The following is a 27708-nucleotide window of genomic DNA, read 5'->3' on the forward strand; positions in this document are numbered from 1 at the left end:
TACCCACTAACCTACAGGGTTGCTTTTTCTGGGTAGAAAAAGTCTGATCCTCACTCAGTCTGTGTTAGATTTTATTTACCACTTGTCTTTGGTAGGTATTGAATATAGGGAAATTACTATGCAGTTGCAGGAGGTGAATTTATTGGAGGAGGGTCTTGTGCATTGTGTATCCAGATGCTGACTATTATGTCCTGAAATCTAGTTATACCCTGGACATGAGCAATATTCAATGAATATCGAAGAATCTCCTATATCAACGTGGTGTTAAGTATGCTCTACAATTATCTCTGATTAATTAATAAAAAGCTGAACAGTCAATGTGGTGGCTTGAATATGCTTGACCACTGGAAAGTTGCAGTATTAGGTGGTGTGGCTTTATTGGAGTAGGTCTGGCCTTGTTGGAGGGGGTAAGTCACTATAGGGGTGGGCTTTGGGGTCTCCTGGGCTCAGATTCCACTGAATATGGAATAAGACTCTTCTTCTGGCTGCCTATGAAAGACAGTCTCCTCCTGGCTGCCTTTGAATCAAGATATAGAACTATCAGGTCTTCCAGCATTATGTCTTCCCAGACACTGCCATGCTTCCTGCCATAATGATAATGGACTGAATGTCTGAAAGCATAAGTGAGCACCAATAGAATGTTCTCCTTTATAAGAGTTGCCTTGGTCATGCTGTCTTTTCATAGCAATAAAACCCTAATAAATTCCCTATTGGGGATCTGTCCTCATTGAAAGAACACTAAGACAGCCATTTACTGGGCAGAGGAAACAGGAAGGCTAGACTTCCAATCCCAGCCTGGAGTTCCAGGGAGATGAACCAGGTAGGAGTTCACCAGGAGACAGGTGAGGGTCCAGGAGAAAAAGGGCCATAAAGTGAAGGAAGAAGATGGTTACCATGAGGTCTGATAAGGTCACCAAAGGAATTCTCTATGAGGGCTGACAGCTACAGCAGAGTGAACCAAGAAGAGACAAACCTCAGGACATGTTGTTGAGAAATAGCTGGGTAGCACAGAAACATCTGAGAAACATCTGCTCAGTTATTGTGCTTAAAGATTGTTGAATAAATCTCTAAGTCTCCATCTCAATCATTCAGGAACTAGCTGGGTCAGGGAAAAAACTGCCACTTTTAAATAATATTCTATAGAGCCCCCAAATCCTCCCTTCTTCTCCCCTGTTTCCTGTTTAGACCTCAAACTCCTCACATCACCTAAGCCTTGATCCCAAGAGTTAGACATGGACTAGGCCCTCTCAGCACAGCTGTTACCTGGCCAGGTAAGTGCCCACCAGACATTTCAACAGTACTGCCAATGTGTAGATATTTTTTCTTTGCCAGAGGATATGTCCTTACTGAAAGAGGACTACTGGGAGCCAAGATTGAAACTAGGGTTGAAAAGCTGAGACTGATTCAGCCCACTGTTCTGTCCTCAGAAGCAAGCAAGGAAAGGTAACTTGTTATAGGCCTAGTTCATCTCCTTACCAAGTGGCCTTGTGCCTTACAAAATAAGCAATCTTCTACAGCATTACCAAAAGACTCCCTGCACTAAACCAAGTCAAAGAAGCCTACAGCTATAGAACTGGAGTGTCATTGATTGTTTATTTGTTCCCTGTTGAGACACTAATTAAAAGCTTACTCTGCAGATATGACACACTGATGAATAAGGCACTCTGTGGGACAACAGGTGGCTGTTGTCCTTCAAGGTTCATTCACTGAGGAGGTACACATGTAAATGTCACTGCGGTGTAACCCAGAGTAACTGAGTCCAGACAACAGACAGATACTGAGTTGAACCACAAAAGAGAGACTTTGGTTGGGAATCTTTAGGACATGAGAAGATAGCATTTGGGGTGACAAATGACAGACTCTAAGGCCTATAAAACACCACAGAGTAGGACAGGACCTCCACACAGAAATGACAGAATGAACAAGCTTGCACAGAACATTGGGAAAATGTTTTGTATGACCAACATGGGCATTGGTTTCAAATTGAATATGGATGAGGAATCATGGGAAAATAACAAATATGTGAAGGAGAAAATATGTTCTCTCTAAAGGTTCTGAAGCCTCTGTTACTGCTGATTGTTGGGTTTGATCAGGTAAGGGACATGCCTAGGTCATATGTAAGGACCATTACTCTTATGTCCAAGCATGGGGTTTGATTAGGTAAGGGACATACCTAGGTCATATGTAAGGACCATTACTCTTGTGTCCAAGCATGGGGTTTGATTAGGTAAGGGACATACCTAGGTCATATGTAAGGACCATTACTCTTGTGTCCGAGCACGGATAGTTTGACGTAGAATGCAAGAATGTGACAAAAGGCACTTGGCCATAGGCTGTTCTCTGTACATGATGAGGACTACACACACACACACACACACACCAGGTGGACTCATAGGAGCAGCCATATCCCAGGCACTAAGTGTGAAGAAGAAAGAGGACTTAGCAGTGGTTCCTAAATGGCACCTGGTGACACAGATACAGATGTTGTTGAGAAAAGAGATATGGGAAGATCCTGAAAATTACAGAGGGGAAATGAGTCTAGAATGAGGATCAAAATTTCAAATAGTTTCAAGATCCCAATAGTGAACACCAGAAATAATATGTAATGCGACAGCACGGGAAGAAAGTGACAGATGTACCTTACTCAGGAGAAAGGAGATAGCAGCTACTTAGCTCCAGCTGCTCATTGTCATTGAGAGAAATATCCAGGGTGGCCATCCCCCCTCCAAATACTCCAGAAATCAATTTTTTAAATAAAAAAGAAAAATCATCTGATTAATACCATCTAATTAAAAAAATGCCTGAAGGTTACATTTCTTCTATAGTAAGCTGAGGCCTGGTGTAGGGCAGGGGCACTCTGGCCTCTATAATAATTTATACTCACCCAAAGCACTGGATACACCACTGGTAAATGTGTAGTTGATAACAGGGGATTTCTCCACCATCTCCCAGAAGTCAGAAAGATTCCTTCCTGAAAAAAAAAAGTCACACCATGGAGATGAAATCATAGCTGAAGCTCAAACTCACTCAGAGATCCTCCAAGGCATTGCTGCTCACCTGACTTTCCCACCATCACACAGATGAAGACACAGTCCGATTCATTGGTCTGACTCACTGTAAGACAAACCAGCACACAACTACAATGTCGCAATGGCCAACCAAGGCATGGTCTCTCGGATCAGCTCTAAGGCCAATAAAATGTTGTTTCTGTCTGTCTGATCCCTGACTCAGAATATCATGTATCCTGTCTCACTGAACCCTCATTACCATCATATGGAAGACGTGAGCACATGCCTTCAGACTGTTAACAGAGAATCCCCAGTGTGTTTAGAGACTACTGTGTTTAGGAACACAGACGTTTTGTATTTTTGAACGTTTCTTGGCATGTTTGTAACCATACTGACAGAAGATCTCCCGGCAGCAACCAGGAAGCCTGCAGTAATCCCATCTATCACAGCTATTATTCATCCATGAAAATGGTTGACCATTTGTAGTGTGTAGGAAGGAATCACCTTCCCCAAGTCTACCTTTTTGTCTTTAAAAGGTAAGGGGGAAGTTACAGCCACTGATAGAGTCTGCTGATACCCTCCCTATGCTGATTGTGGTATTTGCCCTTCAATTTGTGGGACTCCAGGAAGATCTCTGTTTGGATGATGGAGCCATCAATCACTGGTGTTAGAAACAAACCCACACCCATAACCTAAATAGAGCTTACCTGAAGGTGCCTGGCACCCTGACCCACAACAGAGCTTAGGATGTGGAACCCTCCCAGGCTTTGCTCTATTTTTTGAGGAACACCAGACCTAAAGCTTGCCAGGCACCTTAAAAAATACACACCAGAGAGGATGGAGGTTGACTTAAAAATTTCAGTGAGGTAGCTGGTAGAATTCCCAACAATGTCCACCAGCAACGCTGTGAAATCTGCAAGACAAATTGGAGAAGCTCTCTGAATTCTGAAGCTGAAACATGGAAGGAAAGAGGTTCCATTTAGATTTTCCTTTCTTCAGAATAGATTTTACAATTGTAATGTGAGTTAATCTGTTAAAGGCTATAAATACTCACACATAGGAAATATGAATTCGAAAAATACTAAAGGCAAATCCAAGCGAAGAACTTTTATAATCCAGCTCTTTCTCTTGTAATATCCAAGAGATCCCAAAGATCTCCACTACTTCATTTAGTTTTGTTAAGCTACCAGATCTGTGCAAGAGTGATCAAGCCTTCAGATATGTAAGGTCTATTTATACAAAGTTGGAATTTGAAAATACAGCAAAATGTAATGTCAGGTTGTGAATTGCAGACATCAAAATAGAGAAGACCTCTACAGAATATCAACAGGAATGTCCTCCTTTGCTAACATTATTTAGAACATCAGAGGGGAAGTCTGAGTGACTTTTGTAACACTTTAGCTTGCAGAACCATTGAGTACATTCTGAATGAGAAGCCCACCGGATGACTTCTCAACATGCCTCTTAGAGATGCATCTTTTCCTCATCAACAGGGTTGATTAGGAGTTGCTTGAAGCACAACTGGGCTTGAAAACACATACCCTGTAGATGCAGAGGATGATAATCAGTAGTTGGCCAGAGTAGGCCAACACTAGCAGGAAGTGGGAGATGAGCCTGAGTCATAATTGTGACTGTGTGTTCACATGGTTACCCTGTGTGCTGGCTGGTTTTTTGTGTTAACTCGACACAAGCCAGTCATCAGAGAAGAATAAGCCTCAATTGAGACAATGCCTCTATGAGATTCAGCTGTAAGGCATTTTCTCAATTAATGAACAATGGGGGAGGTCCTAACCCATTGTGGGTGGTGCAGTCCCGGGCTGGTAGTCCTGGGTTATATAAGAAAGAAGGCTGAGTAAGCCAGCAGCAGCCCTTCCATGGCCTCTGGAGAAGCTTCAACCTCCAGGTTCCTGTTCTGCTTGAGTTCTGCCCTGGCTACCCTCAGTAATGAACTAAAATGTGTGCCAATGTGGAACTGTAAGCCAAATAAACCCTTTCTTCTCCAACTTGATTTTTTGTCATAGTGTTTCCTTGCAGGATAGAAATCATAACTAAGACACCCTGGATGGAGAAGTTCTATGTAGTACACCTCTGCAGATGTTGACACCACTCTATCCAGAAGGTTGAAGAAAATGATTCTCTTCTTCTGAATTATGTTGTAGAGCCTATTAATGTGCTCAATCTCATTCCTCTTCCATCCATTTTCCTTCCACTTCTCAAAACTCTCCTTCATTAATTCACTTACCCAACATATAGCCATAGAATGTCTACAGTATACCAGACAGCTGCTAGGTACTTGAGATTCTTGTAATACACACAGAGGAAGTTAAAGTTAATTCAGGAGGAGAGGGGAATCAAATGGATCAGCATATAAACGTATTTGTTATCAAGCCTGCTGACTTGTGTTGGATGCCCAGGTAGGACTCACATGATGAAAGTAGAAAACCTGCTTCTAAAAGTTATCCTCTGACCTCTTTATGTTTATTATGGCACACTACTGTTGCATGTGCATGCTCTCCCTCCAATAAACAAGTAAAGGTATATTTAAAACAGTGTAAAATTAATGGCAAAGAAAAACTTACAAGTTGAATGATAAAAGGCAAAGTTGCATAAAAACTATGAGCAACACTCTGGATCCATATACCAAGAATCGATCCTAGTTCTGCCCAAGGATTTAAAAAATAATGATGGTAGCTGACCAGAGTCCTATATTACAGAGCTTGGATTTGGGCTGAGATTTGCCTCGAGCCAAAGGTCTCTCCTCCCAAGATCCCTAACACTTACTCATACCATAAAACCTATCACTCAGAATCTTCTGTCCACTTCCTCTTTGAAAGTATGTTTGCAACTTTTTCATTTGGGTGTGAAAGAAAGGCAGTCAGCAATATACAGATTCAACACAATCCCCATCAAAATCCCAACTCAGTTCTTCATAGAGTTAGAAAGAACAATTATCAAATTCAACTGGAATAACAAAAAACCCCAGGATAGCTAAAACTATTCTCAACAATAAAAGAATTTCTGGGGGAATCAGTATCCTGGACCTCAAGCAATATTATAGAGCAATAGTGTTAAAAAACTGCATGGTATTGGTACAGGGACAGGCAGGTGGATCAATGGAATAGGACTGAAGACCCAGAAATAAACCCACACACCTATGGTCCACTTGATCTTTGACAAAGGAGCTGAAAACATCCAATGGAAAAAAGATAGCCTTTTCAACAAATGGTGCTGATTCAACTGGAAGTCAGCATGCAGAAGAATGCGAATTGATCCATCCTTATCTCCTTGTACTAAGATCAACTCCAAATGGATCAAGGACCTCCACATAAAGCCAGACACTCTGAAGCTAATAGAAAAGAAACTGGGGAAGGCCCTTGAGGACATGGGTACAGGGGGAAAGTTCCTGAATAGAATACCAAAAGCTTTTTCTCTAAGATCAAGAATTGACAAATGGGACCTCATAAAATTACAAGGTTTCTGTAAGGTAAAGGACACTGTCAAAAGAACAAATCAGCAACCAACAAATTGGGAAAAGATCTTCACCAACCCTACATCTGACAGAGGATAACAATCAATATATACAAAGAACTCAAGAAGTTAGACCCCAGAAAACCAAATAACCCTATTAAAAATGGGGTACAGAGCTAAACAGAGAATTTTCAGCTGAAGAACTTCGGATGACTGAGAAGCGCCTTAAGAAATGTTCAACATGGGGCTGGAGAGGTGGCTTAGCGGATAAGAGCACTGACTATTCTTCTGAAGATCCTGAGTTCAAATCCTAGCAATCACATGGCTTACAACCATCTGTAGTGGAATCTGATGCCCTCTTCTGGTGTGTCTGAAGACAGCTACAGTGTACTTAGATATAATAAATAAATAAATCTTTATTAAAAATAAGAAATGTTCAACATCATTAGACATTAGGGAAATGCAAATCAAAACAACCCCGAGATTTCACCTCACACCAGTCAGAATGGCTAAGGTAAAAAACTCAGGAGACAGCAGGTATTGGCAAGGATGTGGAGAAAGAGGAACTCCCCTCCACTGCTGGTAGGATTGCAAGCTGGTACAACCACTCAGGAAATCAGTCTGGCAGTTCCTCAGAAAACTGGGCACCAGAGGACCCTGCTATACCACTCCTGGACATATACCCAGAGGATTCCCCAGCATGTAATAAGGACGCATGCTCCACTATGTTCATAGCAGCCCTATTTATAATAGCCAGAAGCTGGAAAGAACCCAGATGTCCCTCAACGAAGGAATGGATACAAAAAATGTGGTATATATACACAATGGAATACTATTCAACCATTAGAAACAATGAATTCATGAAATTCTTAGACAAATGGATGGAGCTGGAGAACATCATCCTAAGTGAGGTAACCCAGTCTCAAAAGATCAATCATGGTATGCACTCACTGATAAGCAGATATTATCCTAGAAGCTTGGAATACCCAAGACACAATGCACATATCAAATGATGTCCAAGAAGAAGGAAGGAGTGGCCCCTGGTTCTAGAAAGGCTCAGAGCAACAGTGTAGGGGAATACCAGGACAAGGAAGTGGGAAGGGGTGGATAGGGGAACAGGGGGAGGGAAGAGTGCTTATGGGACTTGGGGGAAGGGGAGACCAAGGAAAGGGGAAATCATTTGAAATGTAAATAAAGAATATATTGAATAAAAAAACAACAACAAAAAACAAAAAAACAAAACAAAAAAGAAAGAAAAAAGTCAGTCATTGTTACTTTGAAGATATTCTTTGTTCCCACAGAAATTCAATTAGTTGATTTACTATCAATGCTCAGAGATGCTTTATGTCCTAAGTCCCTTCATATGTAAATAGAAGACCAGAATAATTTTTTTGTCTATCCAATTAGTGATGATTTAAGACCACTTTTGAATATTCAGTGTTGAATCCATTTGAGCATTGCTGACAAGAGAGGTTAAATGCCTGTAAGATTTCTAGAAGTTTTAACAAATTGAATCACAACAAGATTGTTTCCCTGTCAGCCAACAATTTCATTTCAAAGGCTTTATCCTACAGAGATAATTTGACTAGTGCTTCCTGTGATTCGGCACAGGTGCTCACCACAACACAGTTTATAATAGTAAGGGTTGACAGGTAAATAACCATCACCTTGTCTTTCAGTGAATAGTGAACATCTTTTTGAAGGGCTGGGTGTATTTCCATTTTGAAGAGCTGGGTGTGTTGGGAAAGAATGCATCTTAAGACATACACTCCACAATAATTTATCAATTGCACATATGATGGGGCATCAAGGCATAATTATGCCCTCATCATAAAAGCTTCTTCTTGCAGTAGATGGGAATTAATACAGAGATTCACAACTGGAAATTATATAGTCCGCAGTTTTGGAGCATTCATCCCTAAATTGCATTTCATTATCAAACCCCTCCTCTCAAATCTCAGGGATTTATTTTAAAGAGGAGACAGATTGGAAGAGCTAGAGTTGACAGACCATGCTAAGGAACCAGACAATAGGACTGATGCATATGAAGTTTCAGAGACTACAAGAGAACACACATGGCCTGCACAGATTCAAACTAGAAGGGGCCCACCCACTGAGAAGGACAAGTAGACTCAAAGAGCCACTTCTAGTCAAGAATCTATTTGCAACTGACAAAGTTTGAGTGGAGTGTCATTGAATACATCAACCACATTCTAAGGAAATGAATTCTAAGTTTGTTTGTTTTTGTGCACTCTTTGTTATGGTATGTTTTCTTTTGCTTTGTTTTGTCTTGTTATTTTAGTGCGTTGTTTTGGTTTTCTTTTGCTTTTTTTGAGAGAGAACATGTTAGATGCATAGGGAGATGTGGAGATTTTGGGAGAAGTTGATGTGGGGAAATATGATCAAAATATACTATAAGGAAAATTTTAACAATAAAGTGGATAGAGTTTAAAAGTAAGTTAAAAATATGTGATCTAACATTATTTGAGTAAAAGAATGCTAAATCTTAGTTAGGACAAAGCTTCTTTTTTTCTTTTAACAACATGTTCTCTTCAAGCCTTCTTTGCAGGGGCGTGGTCATATCATTAAGTTCAGCTTAATGGAATGTAAATAGTCTCTGCACTGAAAGTGAATGGCAAGTGGGTAAGCCTTCAATTTCTTTTCACCCCTGTCTTATCACTAACTTGCATCCTCAGGACAAAGGCAACACCTTATAGAAGCAGAGCAAGTTAGAAGGAATCTGGGCCTTTATATTTAGAGGTTACATAACTATTTCAAGTGTTTCTAAAACGTATTAATATAAAAATACATTAAATAGTTAAGTAGATAGGGAACAAGGAAAAGAACCCCTTGCTTCTTTTGCAATCTATATTTTAGCAAGTAATCAGAGGAATCTTTTTACAGATGTGGTACAAACTGTAGGAAGCTAGTCTGATGCTGCTATATATTTAAATGCTAAATTCTGTTCTGAAGATCTGGTTATTCCAAAATGAGCAGATCCTCACATACATTCACTTTTGCTGTGTAAACTGTGCCCTCTAAGCTATCCCTGGTTGGTTAATAAAGATGCCTATAGCCTGGGCATGATATCAGGCAGGGTAGAGGTTACCATGGTTTTAGGCAGGGAACAGAAGAAGAAGAGAAAGGATGAGGAGGAAAAGGAAGTTTCCATGGGGCAGATGGATCATGAGCACATGGCCATGAGGGCCAGCTCGTTGGGAAGGAGTGGTCTAAGCACATGGCAAGTGATATCTCAGGGTTACTGAGAGGGAAACAGGAAAAATAGCATTGAACGTTGATATCTGCCCAGTTCTAGTGGTTTAAGCGTTATTATAAATATAAAAGTTTTGTGGTTTTGTTTGGGAACTAAATGATCTAAGGTGGGGTAGAAACCCCTAAATAATGTTTACCACCATAACAAACTTTGTAGTTCCTCAGCACTAGAGAATCACACTATTGCACTGAGTTCCTGAGTTGTCCTTGTGGTCTGTTAGCTGCTAGGCATTTATTGTGCCTTAATTTTATTTCTGTCCCTTCATCTAGACCAGTGGTTCTCAACCTTCTAATGTTGCGACCATTTAATACAGTTAGTTTCTCCTGTTGTAGTGACTCCCCCAACCATAAAATTATTTCATCACTAATTCACAACTGTATTTTTGCTACTGTTATGAGTTGTAATATAACTATCTGATATACAGTATATCTGATATTTGACCCTCCATGGGGTCATGACCCATAGGTTGAGAATTTTAAGAAACATGTAATACATTTGGATTATAAAAGTAACATATAGTGTCATTGAAATGAAGTCCAAACATTGCAAGTCCATATTGATGAATATTCTTCCATTTGAAAACATTTCAATCTTTTCATCAGAGATAAGAGCCTTTCTAGTCTTCAAATAAGTAGTTATTTTATCAGTGATAACACTATATTTGGATACTATTTAGAATTCATTTTACTATCTGAAAATTCTTGGGAACATTGATTCCATCTTAGAGGCAAATATCTCACACTCATTGTTCACTATACATGGCTACATTTCAAAGTTTCCCAGTGGTGAATATTTGCATTTTTCCATGTTTTTGCCATATAAACAATGGTAATAAATACCCATTTGTGTATATACAGAGATTTCTCTGTAGTAAAAACAGACAAGGAAATATGCACACATTTAAGTGTAATAAACATCACTATGTTTTATTTTACCATGAAAAGAAATATACACCAAAAATGGCACAATCAAAACTGGAACAGGTACCAGGTATGGTGGTATGGTGGACCCCACCTACCTGATAAGTCATTGGTCCTATTGCTCAAACAATAGCAATGCCTGGTAGGGAATTTGGCTGGGTCAACTGTCTTTTGGTTAGAAACTGTGAAAAGAAAATATTCTCTTAGTGCCATGATACTGTGCCTGGCCCTGAGTCCCTCACCCACCACATCACCACAGGAAAACTTATCACTTACTGTTGTAGATGGCCACAGAAACCTTTTGAAAGGCAAACGAACTATAAGAAGTGATGCTAAGCACGGAGAAGAATTGCTTGCTATCTGCTGAAGAGGGAGAGAAAGAAACACAAATGCTTATTGACACAGTTTTAAATAAATCAATATTACCAAAGCCTGTGACTTCAGTTCTGGGAGACTGAGGTAGGAGGATTGTGTGTTTGTAGTCAGTCAAAGCAATATACTGAGACTTTGTCTTGAAAAGCAAACAAAAATGTACATGTGAGGGAGAGTGAATATGAGCAAGGTAAAGGATGTATTTCTATAAGAAAATGTGGTATATATACACAATGGAGTATTATTTGGCCATTAGAAACAATGAATTCATGAAATTCTTAGGCAAATGGATGGAACTGGAGAACATCATCCTAAGTGAGGTAACCCAGACTCAAAAGAACACTCGTGGTATGCACTCACTGATAAGCAGATATTAGCCTAGAAGCTTGAAATACCCAAGATACAATTCACATATCAAATGATGCCCAAGAAGAAGGAAGGAGTGGCCCCAGTCCTGAAAAAGCTCAGTGCAGCAATTTAGGGGAATACCAGGACAGGGAAGTAGGAAGGGGTGGATTGGGGAACAGGGGGAGGGAAGAGGGGTTATGGGACTTCAGGGGACGGGTGATCCAGGAAAGGGAAAATCACTTGAAATGTAAATAAAGAATATATCAAACAAAAAACATGAGCCACACACACACACACACACACACACATATGTGTGTGTGTGTGTGTGTGTGTGTGTGTTTTCTAAACAGACATCTAGAATAGTATGATAAAACAGAAGACCTGAATATGAATACATGTAACTATGATTACATAATATGTTTTAGTTAGGATTTCCGTTTCTCCTACTAATGACCAAAAGAAAATTGTAGCTAAAAGAGTTTTTTTCTCTTACAGTTTGTATCCATTAGGTCAGAGAGGAAATCAAGGCAGGAACCTCAAGACAGAAACTGAAGCAGAGGCCATGGAGGAGTACTGCTTATTGGCTTGCTCACTTATAGCTTTCTCTGTCTGCTTTTGTATAGCCTCCAGTCCCATCAGCCCAGAGGCTGAACCACCTATGGTGAGCTGAGCTCTGCCACATAAATCATCAATCAAGAATATATACCACAAGCTTGCTTATAGACCGATCTGGTAAAGTCATTGAGGTTCCCTCTTCCAAAACTACTCTAGCCTGTTTCAACTTAACATAAAATTAGCCAGAACATGATATTTGCCAAAGATTCCAAAAACACACATTGGAGAAAAGATAGCATGTTCAAAGAGTTGAGCTGAGAAAATTGGCTCTCCACAAACACAAGAATGAAATTAGACTCATATCTATCACCTGGTGTGAAAATTAACTCCAAGTGGAGCAAAGATCTCAATTAAAACCTGAAACACAAAAACTGTTAGAATAAAAAAGATATTGCTGTTGGAATGGGCTTTCTGAATAGGATTCCATTTGTCCAGTAATTAAGGACACAACGAACACCTGAGACGCTGTAAAACTAAACAACTCTGGGCAACTAAGGAAACAGTCAAGTGAAGAAGGAGAATCTTTGCCAACTGTGCATCTTACAGAGGACCAGCATTGAGAATAAAACCCCCAAAAGTTAAAACAAATAACCTAAGTTAGATAATGGACTATGGATCTGAATAAGTAAAAATTGCCAATAAATAACTCAAAAGTGTTCATCATCCTTGACAGTTAATGAAGGGCAAACTGCAACAACTTTAAGATTTCATCTCATCCTAGTCAGAATGACTAAAATCAACAAATATAAGGCATTCTGTTTAGTGAGAAAAAAATTAAAAAATTGTAAATAAACTTTCAAAGTTTATATGTTAGAATAGATTCTAGTTCCAATGAACATGTCTGCAGCACAACTCCTACACCTAAGGCTTAGGAAATGTTGCAGAAGAGGAGAAAGAAATATTGTAAAACCAAAGGGACTAGGAAGTCTGATGTGAGAATATTTTTCCTATCTATAATAGCAACAATATAGCTGTCCCCCAGCAGGATCAGAACAGTCACAATAGTAATAACCACACTAAGAAGGAAAGGGGAACATGGGTTCCACTCCCAGGCAAAGAACTATAGGCAACTAATGACTCCCGAGAGAGGAAGAATTAAATTCTTTAAGGGATGAGGCTCCTAACTGGATATCCACTACAAAGTCATCTGTGAAATCATGTAACACACAAGCCATAATATATTGACAACAGGTTGTTTATTATCTACGAATAAATCTGTAACATAATAAAAAAGGTATTGATTTGTAAGGGAGTGAGGAGTGGATATGGGTTAGAGAAAGAAAAGGAAGGGGGTAAGTGACATAATTATATTTTAATTAAAATGTTTTATTAAAAAATATAATAACATAGCAAACCCCATTGTTTTATAAACTTTCTGAAAACAGAAAAAAGAACATAAAAGAAAATGAGAATAAAGTGAAGAAAAGAGAAACAGTATTTTATAAGCAAATAGAATAGAAATGTAACAAAGTAATGATAAAAAATAAATACCAGTAAACAAAACAATGACAAATATTTAATTATTATAGACTAAAATAATAACCAACATGGCACAAAAGTACAAAAGCAATATGTATAACCTGGCAGTAACTAACAGCTCTCTAATTGGACATAAGGCTCACCTAACAAGAGGGAAATCATGGCTGGTCCTGAAAACCTAGGTAATTACCCAGGGCTAGTAAGGTCAAGCTTCTTGGAAGAGAATCTACAACCACTACTTTACTAAGCTACTATAGCAAACTACATGATAAATGAAAAATAAAAATAAGTATAGGTCTCACCTTTTATCAAAGAGATGTCTCGTTGTGACAGACCAATATCATTACAGATAACCACAACTAAGTGCAAAGATCAAGTGACAGTGTGCTGCTCAGCCCCAACTGATAAATCTAGAACACAACAGCTACACCCGAGGCTCAGCGATTGTAGAGGAAAAGGGGGTGGGATGACTGTAAGAGTCAGGGAAATAGGAACTTTCCTATGAGATGTGGACTCCCTGAGATGTGAAAGAAGCCATCTCTGGGACGCCTCATCACCATGGCTTCTTAAACAAGACCTGAACGAAGACAACCCCAATAAACATGTTATCATGAATTGGGGGATCCCACAGAGCCTCATCTCTGAACAAAGAATAAGGAATGCTGAAAGTCACAGAAATAGTCTTCTGGGGAAGGGCTCACAAATTGATTTTCCAACACAGAGTAGTAGTAAATTCCCAAATCACATACATATAAGTAACATTATATGGACTAAGTCATATGTAAATACATACAGAAATGTATACATATACACATATAAACATAGATATCTAACAATAATTAAGAAATAGAGGTTGATCAGGATCTAAAGTGAACAAAAAAATAAATTATTAGAAAAAAACAAATTGTAAAAAACATCAACAAAAAAGAAATAGAGGCTGCAAATCTGAGAAAGCATAGCATGTGTGCATGGGAAGGACTGGGGAGAGGAAAGGGATGGGAAGCACAATGCAATGTAATTGTATTTTAATTTTGAAAAAATAAATGAAAAATAAAAATGAAAACATTAAATAAAGAACCACAAACAGCCTACTATAATAGCAGTTGCCATCAGACTATCTGATCCACCTGGCAACTTTAGAACTCTCTAAATGACCATCTAGGATGCAGTGATTTCTCCAAGGTGTTGTGACAAATTCCCACACACTTAGAGACATAAGACAGGGGAAGACAATAAACTCATGATTTTAGAGATTGAAAGCCTGGAAAGGTGGGTATCCAGAATTCTGAGTTGTTTTAATAAGTGCCTCAAGTTACTTCTATTTGTACATCTAGTGAAGCTTTAGGGGATGCTGTTTACAGTCTTCAGCGTTGAATTGGCCTTCTGTAGGTCTTTCCTCTCACACCACTCATTGCTATGTGTTTTTTTCAAATATTTTTTTTATTTTCAATATTCTTTGTTTACAATCAAAATGATTTTCCCTTTCCCGGTTCCCCCCTCCCCATAAGTTCCCTAAGCCCTCTTCCCTCCACCCATTCTCCTATCACCCCCCTCCTACTTCTCTGTCCTGGTATTCCCCTACAATGCTGGAACAAGGATTTTCAGGACCAGGGACCTCTCCTTTCCTCCTTCTTGGGAGTCACTTGATATGTGGATTGTGTCTTGGGTTTTCAGAGTTTCTGACCTAATATCCACTTATCAGTGACTGCATTCCATGTGTATTCTTCTGTGATTGGGTTCCCTCACTTATTGCTTAAGAATTCTTTTCCTCTCCTCCCACTAGACTATGAATACCCATGGTAGGGGCTTTTATCTGATTTTTTTCCTTTGTTTTACACTAAAAATATAGGATAGTGGCTATCTGACATGTTGTAGGTGCACCATGAACATTAACAAAGTAAGAGTAAAGAAAAATATAAACAATAAAGAAAGTAATTCTTTCCAGTTTTGAAAGAATCTTCTAGATATGTATCTTTTGGTTTTTATTATAATAGATTCATGAAATCCCACTCATTAAATACCTGCTGCCTACAAGTTATTTTGATAGAAGCTAAAAGAACATTAAAAGAAGGCTAATTAGGCAATAGTATAAGCCTCAGAGCTCCCTTTGTCTTAAAACAACATATATTAAGTCATATAAACTTAATGAATAGCATTTCTTAGGGTGATACAGTTATGATTGCAGATGACAGCCTTGCACATGGTGATCTCAGGGTTCCCACCTTGTGGTGATGTATTCATGGTTGCCATGGGTTAAATAGGACAATGTGCTCTCCATTCTGAACATGGAGACACTATGGTCTAGGTGTATAATGTGTCCAGCCCAGGTCATAGACAGACTAGAAGATAAGCCAGTACAAGAGAAGTCCATATAGACATGGTATTTAAATGAGTGTTTACCTTTTAAAGCTCTCCTGAGCATCCCATTCACAAGCTCTGTCAGGTTGAGTGCTGACAGATCAACTGACCTAGCTGGGAGTTCTGAAAAAGATTGAAAAACAGCTCTGATAGGATCTGCTCTGCAACAGAAACAGTTTCTCATTTCCAAACCTGGACCAGAACTTCTTCAGGCCCATGCTGAACACAGACTAAACACCAGACACAAGGGGCTCAGAGGTAAGCAGCAATTTATGTCGGGGAGCTCGTTAGGTGAGAGTCAATGACACATACCGTGACTCACACAGCACGTGTTTTTAGTGACTGTTTTATCTCTGTGTCTGGGAAGCACAGGGTTGGACAGACTGCCCCTCGTCCACAGGAGGAGGCTCTGGGTCATCAGGAGTGTCCTAAGCACCTCTAACCTTGGAGATTGCACAGTGATTCACTTGTGGACACAAGCATGGCAGGGTACTGGCTTCTACTAAAATACTATTATATTTAGAAATTCCACAATTCCAATATGGGTTTCAACCCCAGCAATGCAGATTTAATAGAACTTGAATATGACCTAGATACCTGTATGGAGCAACAAAACCCACCAGGTATTGGTGTGTATGCTAATATGAAGAGAGGCTGTTTGGTTAAAATATTTTCCTCTCCCAGCTGTTACTTGTGAATAAGAAAATAAGTTAGAGTGGTTGGTGGTCCTCTTTCCTCTTTTAACGTACCTTATTGTAAGCATTATCTTTGCCAATTTTTACTTTATGCTTAGATGATATTACCCATCATGTGCCAGTTGGTAATTCTTTTAGAGACACGGCAAAATTTTACTTAGCAGTTTAGATTCCCATATGATAGTGGGGGTAAAAAGAAAACTCACCTGTAGTCGCAAGAACCTCTACTCCCTTTACCATCTTTTTTTCTCTGAAGACAGATTCTGGGAAAGGAAAAAAATGTGACAAATTATGAGTCTCTATTTCCAGCCCTGTGAGTAGGATCACTGAGAAACCCTGGAAAGGGAAGAGACTAGGTCTTCCTACGCTTGCTCCGATAATTCAGCTTTAGAGCTAATGCGCAGACTAGCCGTGATCTAGAGAACTCATAAATAAAATATCGATAATGCAGAGTGTGTGGTCTACTGATCTCATTAGTGAGTCAGGAACCTGGGCTTCAGAGAAAAGAATGACTGGTCTGACTCTGCACAACTAAGGTGTGTGTGTGTGTGTGTGTGTGTGTGTGTGTGTGTGTGTGTGTGTGTGAAGGGCTTGAAATTCACTTTGTAGAACTACAGTGCAATGGGTCTTCATAATATCAGGCCACTTGCCTGTGAGTTTCTGGCTTTGTGGAGCTTCTTGTCTGTGGCTTTGGAAGGAGGATACCCATGAGCAGTGGCAGTAGGTGTTGTAAGAGCAGTAACCTGGTCATAGGGGAGGAAAAGGCCTCTTTGATAGAGGCAGTGACTGCCCAGGAGGACTAGTCCCTTTGAATCAGAGGGTGAAGACTCACACTGTACCTGTTGCTATCACTGCTACGGAGATGACTGTTTATGTAAATTAAGATGAAAAACACAGAAGATTAAAGGTACAGAGTCTGGGAAATGTGCCCAGTGTTCTTGAGTAAGGAAGGAGTCGGGCAGGACTATACCTGCTGCATGAAGCAAGGATCCATAGTTCTCCTTCTCGAGGTCTTCATTTCCAGACACTGAAACAGAAGTTTCCACTAGTGAAATGTATGCTAGGGGACCTCCACACACAGTACGTAACATCCTTAAAAATCATCTTGTCCATCACTTCCTTTCAAGGATTTAGAAACAAAAAACCATCAAGATTTAAGTGATAGACCCAAGTCTCACAATAGTAAAAAACCAAGATAAAACTGAGACACAGGCAGAAGGGATCTTCAGCAAGGCAACTCTGCTGTGATTTTTCATCTTGGTTCATTATAGTATTTTTAGTATACCAAATAATATATTTCATTATAGTAGGAAGATGTAATACAAAATCAACCCCTTTACAGTATTTTTAAAGATTTTTCTTTTACAGTTTCATATACGTATGTAGATCCCCATCATTTTCATACCTCTATCTTCTCCTCTTATTCCAGATTTGCTTTTTAACTCATTGAGTATAACCAGGGACCCTCTGATAATAATGGGTACATTGGGCAACTCTTCAATGGCTACGTCACTAAAGAAAATGATGTCCTCTCTTCCAGCATGCCTCAACTGCCTTTAGCTACGGCATGATCCATGTGAGATTGTAATTGACAACTGTAATTAAGCCAATGTAGTGGGTTGGCTTGATGCTGCTTGTATTCTATTGCTAATACTGGAAGAGGTGGTTAACCAGACCATCACATACTCAAGTGATGCCGTGTGAAACTTCTCACCACTTTAATTGGTAAATAAAAGGCTAGAGCCTGTGACTGGGCAATGGAGCAGAAAGGTGGGACTGTAGGCTTGAGATGGGGTGACAGAGAGGAGAGGGAGAGGAAAAATGCAGAGCAGAAAGAAGATGCCATGGACCACAAATGCATGGCCAGGAGAACCCGCAAGTAACAAGGGGCCTTATCGCTAGTGAATAAGTTAGAATAGTCCTAGATCTTCCCATTATAGGCATATGGCTTATAATTAAAATATCTAAATTGTGGGTCTCTTATATGGCTTATTAGGATCGAAAACCCAGCAACAAGATAACTTAAGTATTTATTCATTTTATTAATGACCAGACCAAGAGTGGGACTCATGCCTCTAAAAAGTCTTTTGGTGCAGAAACTCAGGCACAAGATTTTAAGATAAATCCATAATTAAATCAGCATTCAAATAGAAGGTCGCAATAGTGAGGGATTGGGGTAGCCTAGAAAATCTGCTTTCTTTGAATAGCTCAGCAGTATTTTGCAGACACCACTTAGTATATTTGGACCATGGTAAAGGTCATGAACAATCCCAGATGGGTTGCCAAGGAGAATGCGTCTGTTAGGGGTGGAAGTCTGAGAAATGACCTAGCAAGCACAAAATAAAGTTAGGCTAAGATGGCATTGCCCTGGTTATTTTCGCTACCCTGGGCTGGTCTCATGAGCCCCTCCTCCAACTATGACTGGATGTTTTGCTGGCGTAGTCTGCTGTGAGTCCTAGGAAAGCAAATGCAACTGTTGTGAGATTACGAGTGCACAGCCACGTCATAGCCACAAAACAGCCATCTTTTTCCCGGCCATCCTTCTGATTGCCCAGCTCTGGCGTTCATTCTGCCCCATTTTCCATGACGCTCCAAAGCCTCCTCCATACAAATTTTTGCTTGAAGAAATCTGTGAATCAACATCCATCCACCACCAATCTATCTATCTATCTATCTATCTATCTATCTATCTATCTATCTATCATTTACCTCCTTTTCTTTCTTTAGACATTATTCTGGTTTGTTTTTCAATATAATATTTTTACTAATTCTTTGGGAATTTCATACATGCATACAGTTACTTGTTCCATACATGCACACATATAACATACAACACACACACACAAACACACACACACACACACACACACACACCCTTCTCATAATTCCTTCCCGATTCATCTGTTCCTCTGTTATGTAGCATTCCATGCTATAGACAAACTCATTGAGACAGGAAGCAAACAACTTAAAATAACTTTAGGAAGTCTCTTAAACTGATTATATTCGCTAGGCCCCTTCCTCTTCAAGAGTATATAAACAGCAAAGACTGCGGATTCACTCTCAGACAAGCCCATCTGCCTGGCAGAAGCAGGAACCAGCTCAGCTGACTGGGAGAAACAAAGACCAGCTGAGCTGCCTTTTACGAGGATCGGAGCAACTTAGCGGGTATACTCTCTAACCTGTTGAGCTTCCTTAAGGCGGTGCAGAACAGTCCATGTTTCAAGCTTTTGTGAGCTGTCAACATGTCCGGATGGGCTTTGGTGATGCAGCAATCTTTGAATGATTTCCGTTCCTATATGTGACCCCTTGCCCATATTCCTGTAAGTAACCACAGTTACTTACAGTTAAAACCCATTAGTTCACTAAGTTGGACTTTGGTGGTATCTGTACTTTGGTATGTTGTAAGCTGTGCATCCATGATGAGTAGACAGACATGTGTGTTTCATCTCCCCAACAAAAATCTGTCTCATTCTGGAACATACCTCCTCCACTGACAACTTCATGTCCTTCTTTATTTATAAGCCAATGAATGCAGTTTGTGTTGCCCATATATTCATGGGTATGGGACCATCCACTGGAGTGTGTTTGACCTAGTAGGGATAACATCTTTCGGGAAAATTGGCTCTTCCTCTCCTAGAAGGCATCCACTCTGCATAGCTCTTCAGAAGGAGGTGGAGCTCATGAGCCTTTCCAATCCCACAATGCATAAGCATTAATAGTTACACATGCCGCTCTCTTTTAAAGCTAAAAATCCCTGTTTTTCAGTATTTGTAAATAAATTTGAAGTGTACAGTTAATGTCCCTGAAACCAGAAATGGTTTTCTGTGGAAGCATATACCTTTTATATTATTTGCCTTTCAGACTGTCTTGTGTGCGTGTGCATGTGCGTGTGAGTGTGTGTGTGTGTGTGTGTTCCTGTATGTCCACAGGTGTGCTGGCATACATGTATGTCAGTGAGGACAGAAAATAACATTGGCTGCTATATCTTAGACAATGCCTACCTTTCTCTTTTAAAAGTAATGAATTTGGAACTTAGGTAGAGTAAGCTGGCTGGCTAAGGAGCTCCAGAGGTTTACTCCTCCCTGGCTCTCCAGCACTGGGCTTACAGGTGCACCTCACAATATTTGCCTTAAAACAAAACAAAACAAAACAAAACAAAAATCTTGTGCTCTTAGAATTGACCTCAGGTTCTTGGGAAATCACTTTACTGATTGAGCTATCCTGCCAGTTCTTACTTTTTTCGGAGACAGTTTCAATGTAGCCCATGCTGTCTTCAAACATGTATCTAACTCCCTGCCCTTACCTCTTGAGTGCTGGGATTATAGGCACGCACCACCATATTTGGAAAAATCTCAGGTGTCTAAAAGCATGTCATGCAGAAGCTGATTTGAAATGATTGTTGGACAGATTATATACCTCTATTATATTACTTTTGGATATAAAACAAAACAACAAACAAACAAACACCCCACCACACTAACATTTACAATAGCTGTTATCTGACAGTTTTCACACCCAACACCTAGTATTTTTCTTAGAACAAACAACATTTATTCTTTCTAATTTCCTTTGGCATTGGAGTTATTCTCATTTAAAAGGGAGAAACTTGGAGGCTCAAGTCGAGTAAGTAATTGTGAACAATTATCACACTCACACACAGGATGTTGGTACAGCTGGTGGCTTCGGAGTAAGAGACGTGGTTTCCTGTGGAAGTATTTTATGCCTGTTTTGTACCATCTGCCTTTGCACTGGATGCTCTACTTAAAAGAAAAATTCAGAAAATAAGAAGAAACTTCAATCCTTCCTAAAAGCTTAAATGAATACTAAAGATATTATCTTGCTTATGCTTTAAAAGTTCCAAACAGATGTGCAGTGTCTGTTTGCCATGTGAGCTGTTTGACCAGGCACAGTTCATAAGTCAAGTTCATACCATGTGAACCAGGAAAGATAAGGGCAAGAGAGCTGTTCCACAGGTGACGATGTCAAACAACAAGGCATCCATTAAAAACTTCATCCTTTGATTAAAAAAAAAACCCACAGTCTGTGCAGATTTGCAAAGATCCCCAATAGGATTGACTCAGAGAGCTCTGGGAATCTGCTGGAGTTAATTGAGCTGGGCAGATGCCGACTACATACCTGTTGCAGGTAGGAGAGCCATTTCCTTGTCTTTCTTGCCTTCTCCTTTAAGACCAGACACTAAAATAAAATAGGTTTCATCAAAGAAGTTACAGTGAAGCCACATCAGACAGGAGATAGTTCCGCTTATCTATGTTGACAGATAAGAGGACTCCATCTAGAATCCTGTGATTTGCTTAAAATAACATGTGTTTTGTTCACTCAATATTAGTCATCACATGTTTACTGAAGACAAATATGATAAGTGTTACTTAGCATCAGGATTTGTTAGGTATTATACATGTTGGAGAGGCAGATATAAAAGAAGGGAATTCAATAGTGAAAAGGGTAATAATTACAAACAGTGTTTTATGTGGAATGTGACTATGGATGACAGGAAGCCTTATATTATAGCAGCAACATGGAGGTCTTCCCTGGGAGGGCATTGTGAACTGAGATCTATGAAGGAACAATATCTGGGTAGGCCCTAAGTAGTAAAGTGCTGCCCTACTTTCAGAGACTAGCCTGTGTCTCAGTCCTACATTACCTGTGAGCATCATTCTAAAGAGCTGGCTGAAGGTCAACATGTTGGAGCATCAAGAAAGAAGGAGGTGGGCATTTTGTTGGAGCTGGTGAAGATGAGGTAAAGCAAGGTCACGCAGAGCACATAAAGAACCTGGATTACAATCTACACAGAAATAAGACATCACTGAATCATCTGTGTGGGATGAGTGGGGTCTATGGAAGAATACAATCAAGTGATGTAATCCTTTGTATCCGAAGATCACTTAGGCTGTTAAGTGGATAATGGTGCAATAGGAGAATTAGTGAACTAGTTCAGAATACTCCCTGGTGGGAGAGCAAATAAAGACTGGTGCTGTGAAGGAGGATGGCAGAGGGACAGCCTTCTGTGACATTCAAGCACAAAAGGCCACAGGAAAAGTAAACAACGTGATGAGGTTTTTGATCAAAGCATTTAAGATGGTGCATTGAAACATTGCTGCTGGGATTCTTAAAGCACAATAATACCCTCCTAAAACATACTGAACAGATCCAAGGAAGTCAACAGCCCACCTGTGTTCCAGAGAGAGAGGATACAGGCAAGACTCACACACAGTCTTATTGGAGGACCTTGTAGCAGGAAGCACGGCATGCTTGGAAGCCCCGTCAACCTGGGAGCAAAACATCAAGCTCTTAGAGGTAGCCAGGATTTCTTAGTCAGCATGCTGATGTAGAATGTTCTGGGAGCAGAGCTGGGGAAGTCATTCAAATATAATCTTGCCAGGAAAGGTTTAGGTTGGGCTGAGATTTAAAAAAATGGGCCCTGTGATTTCTTTGGCTTAATTTTGAAACAAAGCTCATTCTTTTTTTGTTAATTCCCATATTTGATTATGAACAGTTAGAAAGGAAGCTCTGGCTCACACAGTTACTGAGGAACCTTATTTTGTGGACTCTACCAATTTGTAGCTTTTAACCTGGTACCGGTTAGCTGTAGACTCATTAGCTATGGTGACAGAGGGAGGGGCATAGCTTGTGGGTCTCGGAGCACCTCTTGTGTGTTTGGCAGAAAGTGATGTTTATTTCTCAGTTACAGTCTGTGTCAGAATCATGGATCTACTCCGTGGGACTTCAGGAATCTGAGAATGGAAGGTTATTCTACGGGCATTCACGTAGTTTCTGAGATGGGAAATAGCCTCTAAAGACAAACCGGTACTATTAACATTACTGTTAATATATTAATATATTATTACACTATACTCTGTGGCATCTGTGCCAGCCATATTTGAGAGTTTATTCTGTAGCATGACAGCGAAAGTAGAAAAGCATATAATAATAATGACAAAAAAAATTACTGAGCACTTTCTGTGTGTCACACACCACACAGAACACTGAGGTACATTTTCCCTCAGTGAAGCCGGATTGTCTGCCCTAAATTGAAGTCTGCATTGTCTTCAGCTTAGGGGCATGAGAATGTGTATTGGATGAAAGCTTTCCTCCAGAACTAAGCAGCATTTCTGTGTCCCGCAGATCTTTATGTTTAAAATGGACAGTCATGAGAGTATTCTGAACAGTAAACGAGTACAAGAAATGAAGTGGCTAGTGCAATTGTTGGTCTAGAGAATGTGCCTAAGGATCTTAACTGTCTATCATTCCATTACCTTTGGCTCTTTGCTCCCTCCCCTTCACTGTCTGCAACAGCAGAATTTCATAGCTACCCAGATGATGAAAAAATACAAGTTTATGTCAGAAGAAGTTGCTATTTCTATTTCTGTAACAGGTATACATATTTTATTGATTGCTGATCATCATGTCAACAAGTTCCACTTACTAAAAGTAAATGTTTCATTTCTTCAGTTCTTCATTACTTTAAGACCACAATTTCTGCTGATTTTGTCCATGGAGGGAAAAGTAATTTTCCTTTAGTTTAGGTTTCTATTCATCTCCATTGGACAGAATTCACTATATGTTTGACAGAAGATAAGCAGAATTAGCAAATGAAAACAGAGGAAGCTAGTTAACCTGAACTTGAGACAAGCAAAGAATATCTTAGTGCATCCCATTCAGTGCTTGAGACAAGTCTGGCTTGGAGAGGTAGAGGGTTCTTGGAAGAATTTCACAGTTGACACAGTAGACAGTCCAAACTTGAACTCAGGGTAGAACTAATACTTTCGTCTCTCTCTTCCTCTTGCAAACCTGGGCTACTGTGGGACAGTTAGGATAGGGTAGACTTAGAACATGTGTCTAAGTTGATGCACTCTATTTGTCTCCAGAGTTGAGCTTTGTAACCTATATCTAACTAGACCTTCCTGCAGCCCAAACAAAGCGATGTGCCTCATGGCACCCTTGTTTGAAAGCAAGGACTCTAGAGTCAGACATCTTGAACTTATTCCCCATTCTGCCATTTTTCATCTGGCTGGATGATTAAAACCATTTGTATCTCACTTTCCTCCCTTGGGCTACGATGAACAGCAAGATAGGTTGTATGTGTATAAGGCAGTAGGCAGAACCTGGCAGAGCTAGAGTTACCTGACTGTTTAACTAAAGATGTGATGCTCAAGAGCATTGGAACTCCAACAAGCAAACAAATACTTTTCTCCATGTGATGGACTTATAGTCCTCAAAGCTGTAGCTTATAAAATCTATATTAGCTGTCAAATATTTAGCTCTGAAGCTAAGTCACCCTTGTTTGCCTCATTCCCCCTGGCTGTTATTATAATATCTGCAAGTCACTGCTCCTTCAGCGACACTTGCAAAGAAGTAAATCAGCAATGATGATGACTACAGCAAAGCCCCGAGGGATTAAGCTGGCCTAAGACATGACACGTTGGCACATGGATTATTTTGAGCTGAAAACTACTGAGCATTGACAGGCATAGGAAGTAACTTTTTCAGTGATTCCTTTATCTGACAAAATGCACACTTTTCCCATGAATGGATTCTGTGCCGTAATTCCCATGTCTCGAAAGACTTTCAGGGCTGTAAAGAAGATGGAAAATTGGCACTGAGTCAGGTCTGCACACAGAGATCACATTAAAGTGAGCCTTGTCTTCAGTCTGTTCCCCCCCACCCCCAGTACTTAATGTCCCACCTCTAGAAGCGCCAATGATCCTTTCTTTGAATGTATTTCCTCTTGTAGCTTTACTGGCCTCTTATTAAAAGAGCATGTGAACTTCCAGATCTAGTTGCCTCTTTGAGATTTTTATTTTATGTCCGTGAGGATTGACCTAAGTACATGGGATACTACACTTCATTTAATCTAATTTTGTTAGCTGAATTTTCAGCTTCCCAGGTATTGATACTAAGATTAGAGGAAATAGAACTTTTTTTTTTTGCTGGTAGGCTAGCTTCTATGTATGAAGCCTCCATGTTTGGACAGTCTGTGTGTATTATTTTATATGCCTATCATATTAGATAAATAAGACCTTTTATTAATATCAAAACAAAAAGATCAGAGGTGGATGCCTTGGCTCATGGCCACATGGTTTCTTAAAGGAGAACCACGTGTGATGGCTCATGCCTGTAAACCCAGCCTTCAGGCGGTTGAGACAGGAAGATTATTCTGAGTTCAGAGCCAACCTAGGCTACAAAGCAAGTTTCAGGACAGCCTGAAATACAGTGTGAGATCATGTTTCACACCAATAAAAAAAAAATCCAAAACAAAATCAAACCCCAAACAAAATCAAACCCAGTTCAACCCAACCAAACACAACTCTAAACAATAGAGCTGGAAATTCTTTCCTACCTGCAAAATATCTCCCTAGAAAGTCATGGAAAGCACCTGATGCTAAAAAACAAAATTGATGACTTCTGAGAATTTCAATGTATGGAAGTGTTAGAAACCCAGAAACTCCCAAAAAGACAGATAAAAAAAATGTTACTTGGGACCAGTGGGTCACGATCCACCCAAGAGTCTTATAATGGTTACTCATGATACATCCTTATTTTTATCAACAACAGCTGTGGCATGTGCAGTAAGATCTTAAATTTTAGAGTCTAGGTAAACATCGTATTGTTTCCAGTTAAGACAGAGCACAGATCAATGTTACGTTTGAACTGACAAGCAAGTCTACCTTTCCCATTGCACTGTGAAAGGGTGAAGATATCCCTTCTCTGCAGAAATTACAGTGACCCAGAGTGAAGAAATGCTCACATCTATGTACCAAGGGGCCTGATCTGCCACAGTGAGTGTGAGATATTTAATTCTCCATGTATCTTTATGATCATTTGCTCATTTGGTTTCTAGCTTAGCACCAACTTCCTCTTCTTGGAGAGGAAGTAGAAGCTGGGTTAATAATTGCTTAATGCTATTATGATAGTGATAACTGCCCTGGATTTCAATTCCAGACAGCTGCCACCACAGCCTTTACAGCAACTCAAAACACATGAGGTGTTGTCTTTTTAAAAATATCTATTGAAGAGGAAGAGATGAAGGGCCTCCTGCTAGGACTATCAGGTATGGTAACCCACTGGTTCTCAACGGCACCTTGCCCTTAGTTGCTATTATCCGTTATTCCGTAATCTGAAGAAAATGAAGCCTAGAGAGTATTCATTTCAAGGCACGAAGACCAGAAAAGCCAGGGGAAAGTTATCTGCTTTCTCTCTGAGTCCATAAGAGAGTTGAGATTTACTTAACTCAGAAAGTTAAACTTGGCAGCAGCTACCTTGCTGTTAGACACATCTAGGGGCATTCTTCGGTTATCGGTTCAATTTCTTGGAATGAAGATCATATTTTCTTTATCTCAGAAGTGAGGACAATCTATCCCCACACTGGCTCAAGAATGCTTTAAGATTCTAATCAATACCATAAAGGAAATTGGCAGCGGCAGATTGTGATCAAAATACGGACTCGTCGCTCAACACACTGAAGATATGGCAGAAAGGACTCTTCTATCTTTCAGCCTCCAGGAGCCAGAACACAGGAATTACAGCATTCCTTAGCTGAACTCACGCTTTTGCGGTGAGGAGACCAAAGGAAGCTTAAAATATCTATAGTATACAACTCACCAGTCTTCGGAGCAGGATGAATGACTTCAAAGAATTTAGACAGCCAGGCAGATTAGCAGTGAGGTCAGAGTGGTAGGATTTATATGAGTTCTTAGTGAAAGATACGGGGCAGGGGCGGAGGGGGGATGGGGAAAGGCTTGATAACTCTGCTTTAAATCCTCTGTGGAAAAAAAAAAGGGATAATAATCCTCCCCCAAACTCTGGCCAGTGAAAGAGGATCATCTCCATCAGAGAAAAATGTCCGAGTGATAAGCTGAATAGAATCCGTGAGCTGAATGACAAAGCCGCGATTCAGTCAGGGATGGGAAAACTTTCCTGAGAGTAATTACTCTGTGGAAGGAACAGCACTGCAGGAAGCAGGCTATGAGTCTCCCTTCCCATCTTGGTCATCTTTGGGCACAACTTCGCCTGGCACACAGCCAGCCAGAGTCTTCTAAAGAAGTGTGGTCAGGCTGAGGTCAAGGTTGGCGGGTACCGAGAGCAGGAGACTCAAGCCAGCCCACTGCCCATGTGCACAAGGCTTTCAGCGAGGGAGGGAAAGATGTCAAATT

At 40.0% G+C, this 27708-nt stretch overlaps 1 protein-coding gene across 1 annotated transcript in view; it reads right to left on the minus strand.

The window, feature by feature from the left end:
- Hhla1 (HERV-H LTR-associating 1) overlaps positions 1-22805 on the minus strand; it is a 35046-nt gene extending 12241 nt beyond the window's left edge. Inside the window, exons 1-10 of the mRNA XM_052161562.1 lie at positions 22727-22805; positions 21674-21733; positions 17508-17564; positions 16744-16800; positions 15885-15965; positions 10947-11030; positions 10769-10852; positions 3838-3921; positions 3058-3114; positions 2885-2971 (exon numbers count right to left, since the gene is read on the minus strand). Of these exons, the coding sequence (XP_052017522.1) occupies positions 2885-2971; positions 3058-3114; positions 3838-3921; positions 10769-10852; positions 10947-11030; positions 15885-15965; positions 16744-16800; positions 17508-17564; positions 21674-21733; positions 22727-22805 (730 nt within the window). The remainder of the gene's footprint in view (positions 1-2884; positions 2972-3057; positions 3115-3837; positions 3922-10768; positions 10853-10946; positions 11031-15884; positions 15966-16743; positions 16801-17507; positions 17565-21673; positions 21734-22726) is intronic.
- Positions 22806-27708: the final 4903 nt, after the last annotated feature.

The sequence above is a fragment of the Apodemus sylvaticus genome, chromosome 17 (assembly GCF_947179515.1).
Source record: "Apodemus sylvaticus chromosome 17, mApoSyl1.1, whole genome shotgun sequence".
In the NCBI taxonomy this organism is placed as follows: domain Eukaryota; kingdom Metazoa; phylum Chordata; class Mammalia; order Rodentia; family Muridae; genus Apodemus; species Apodemus sylvaticus.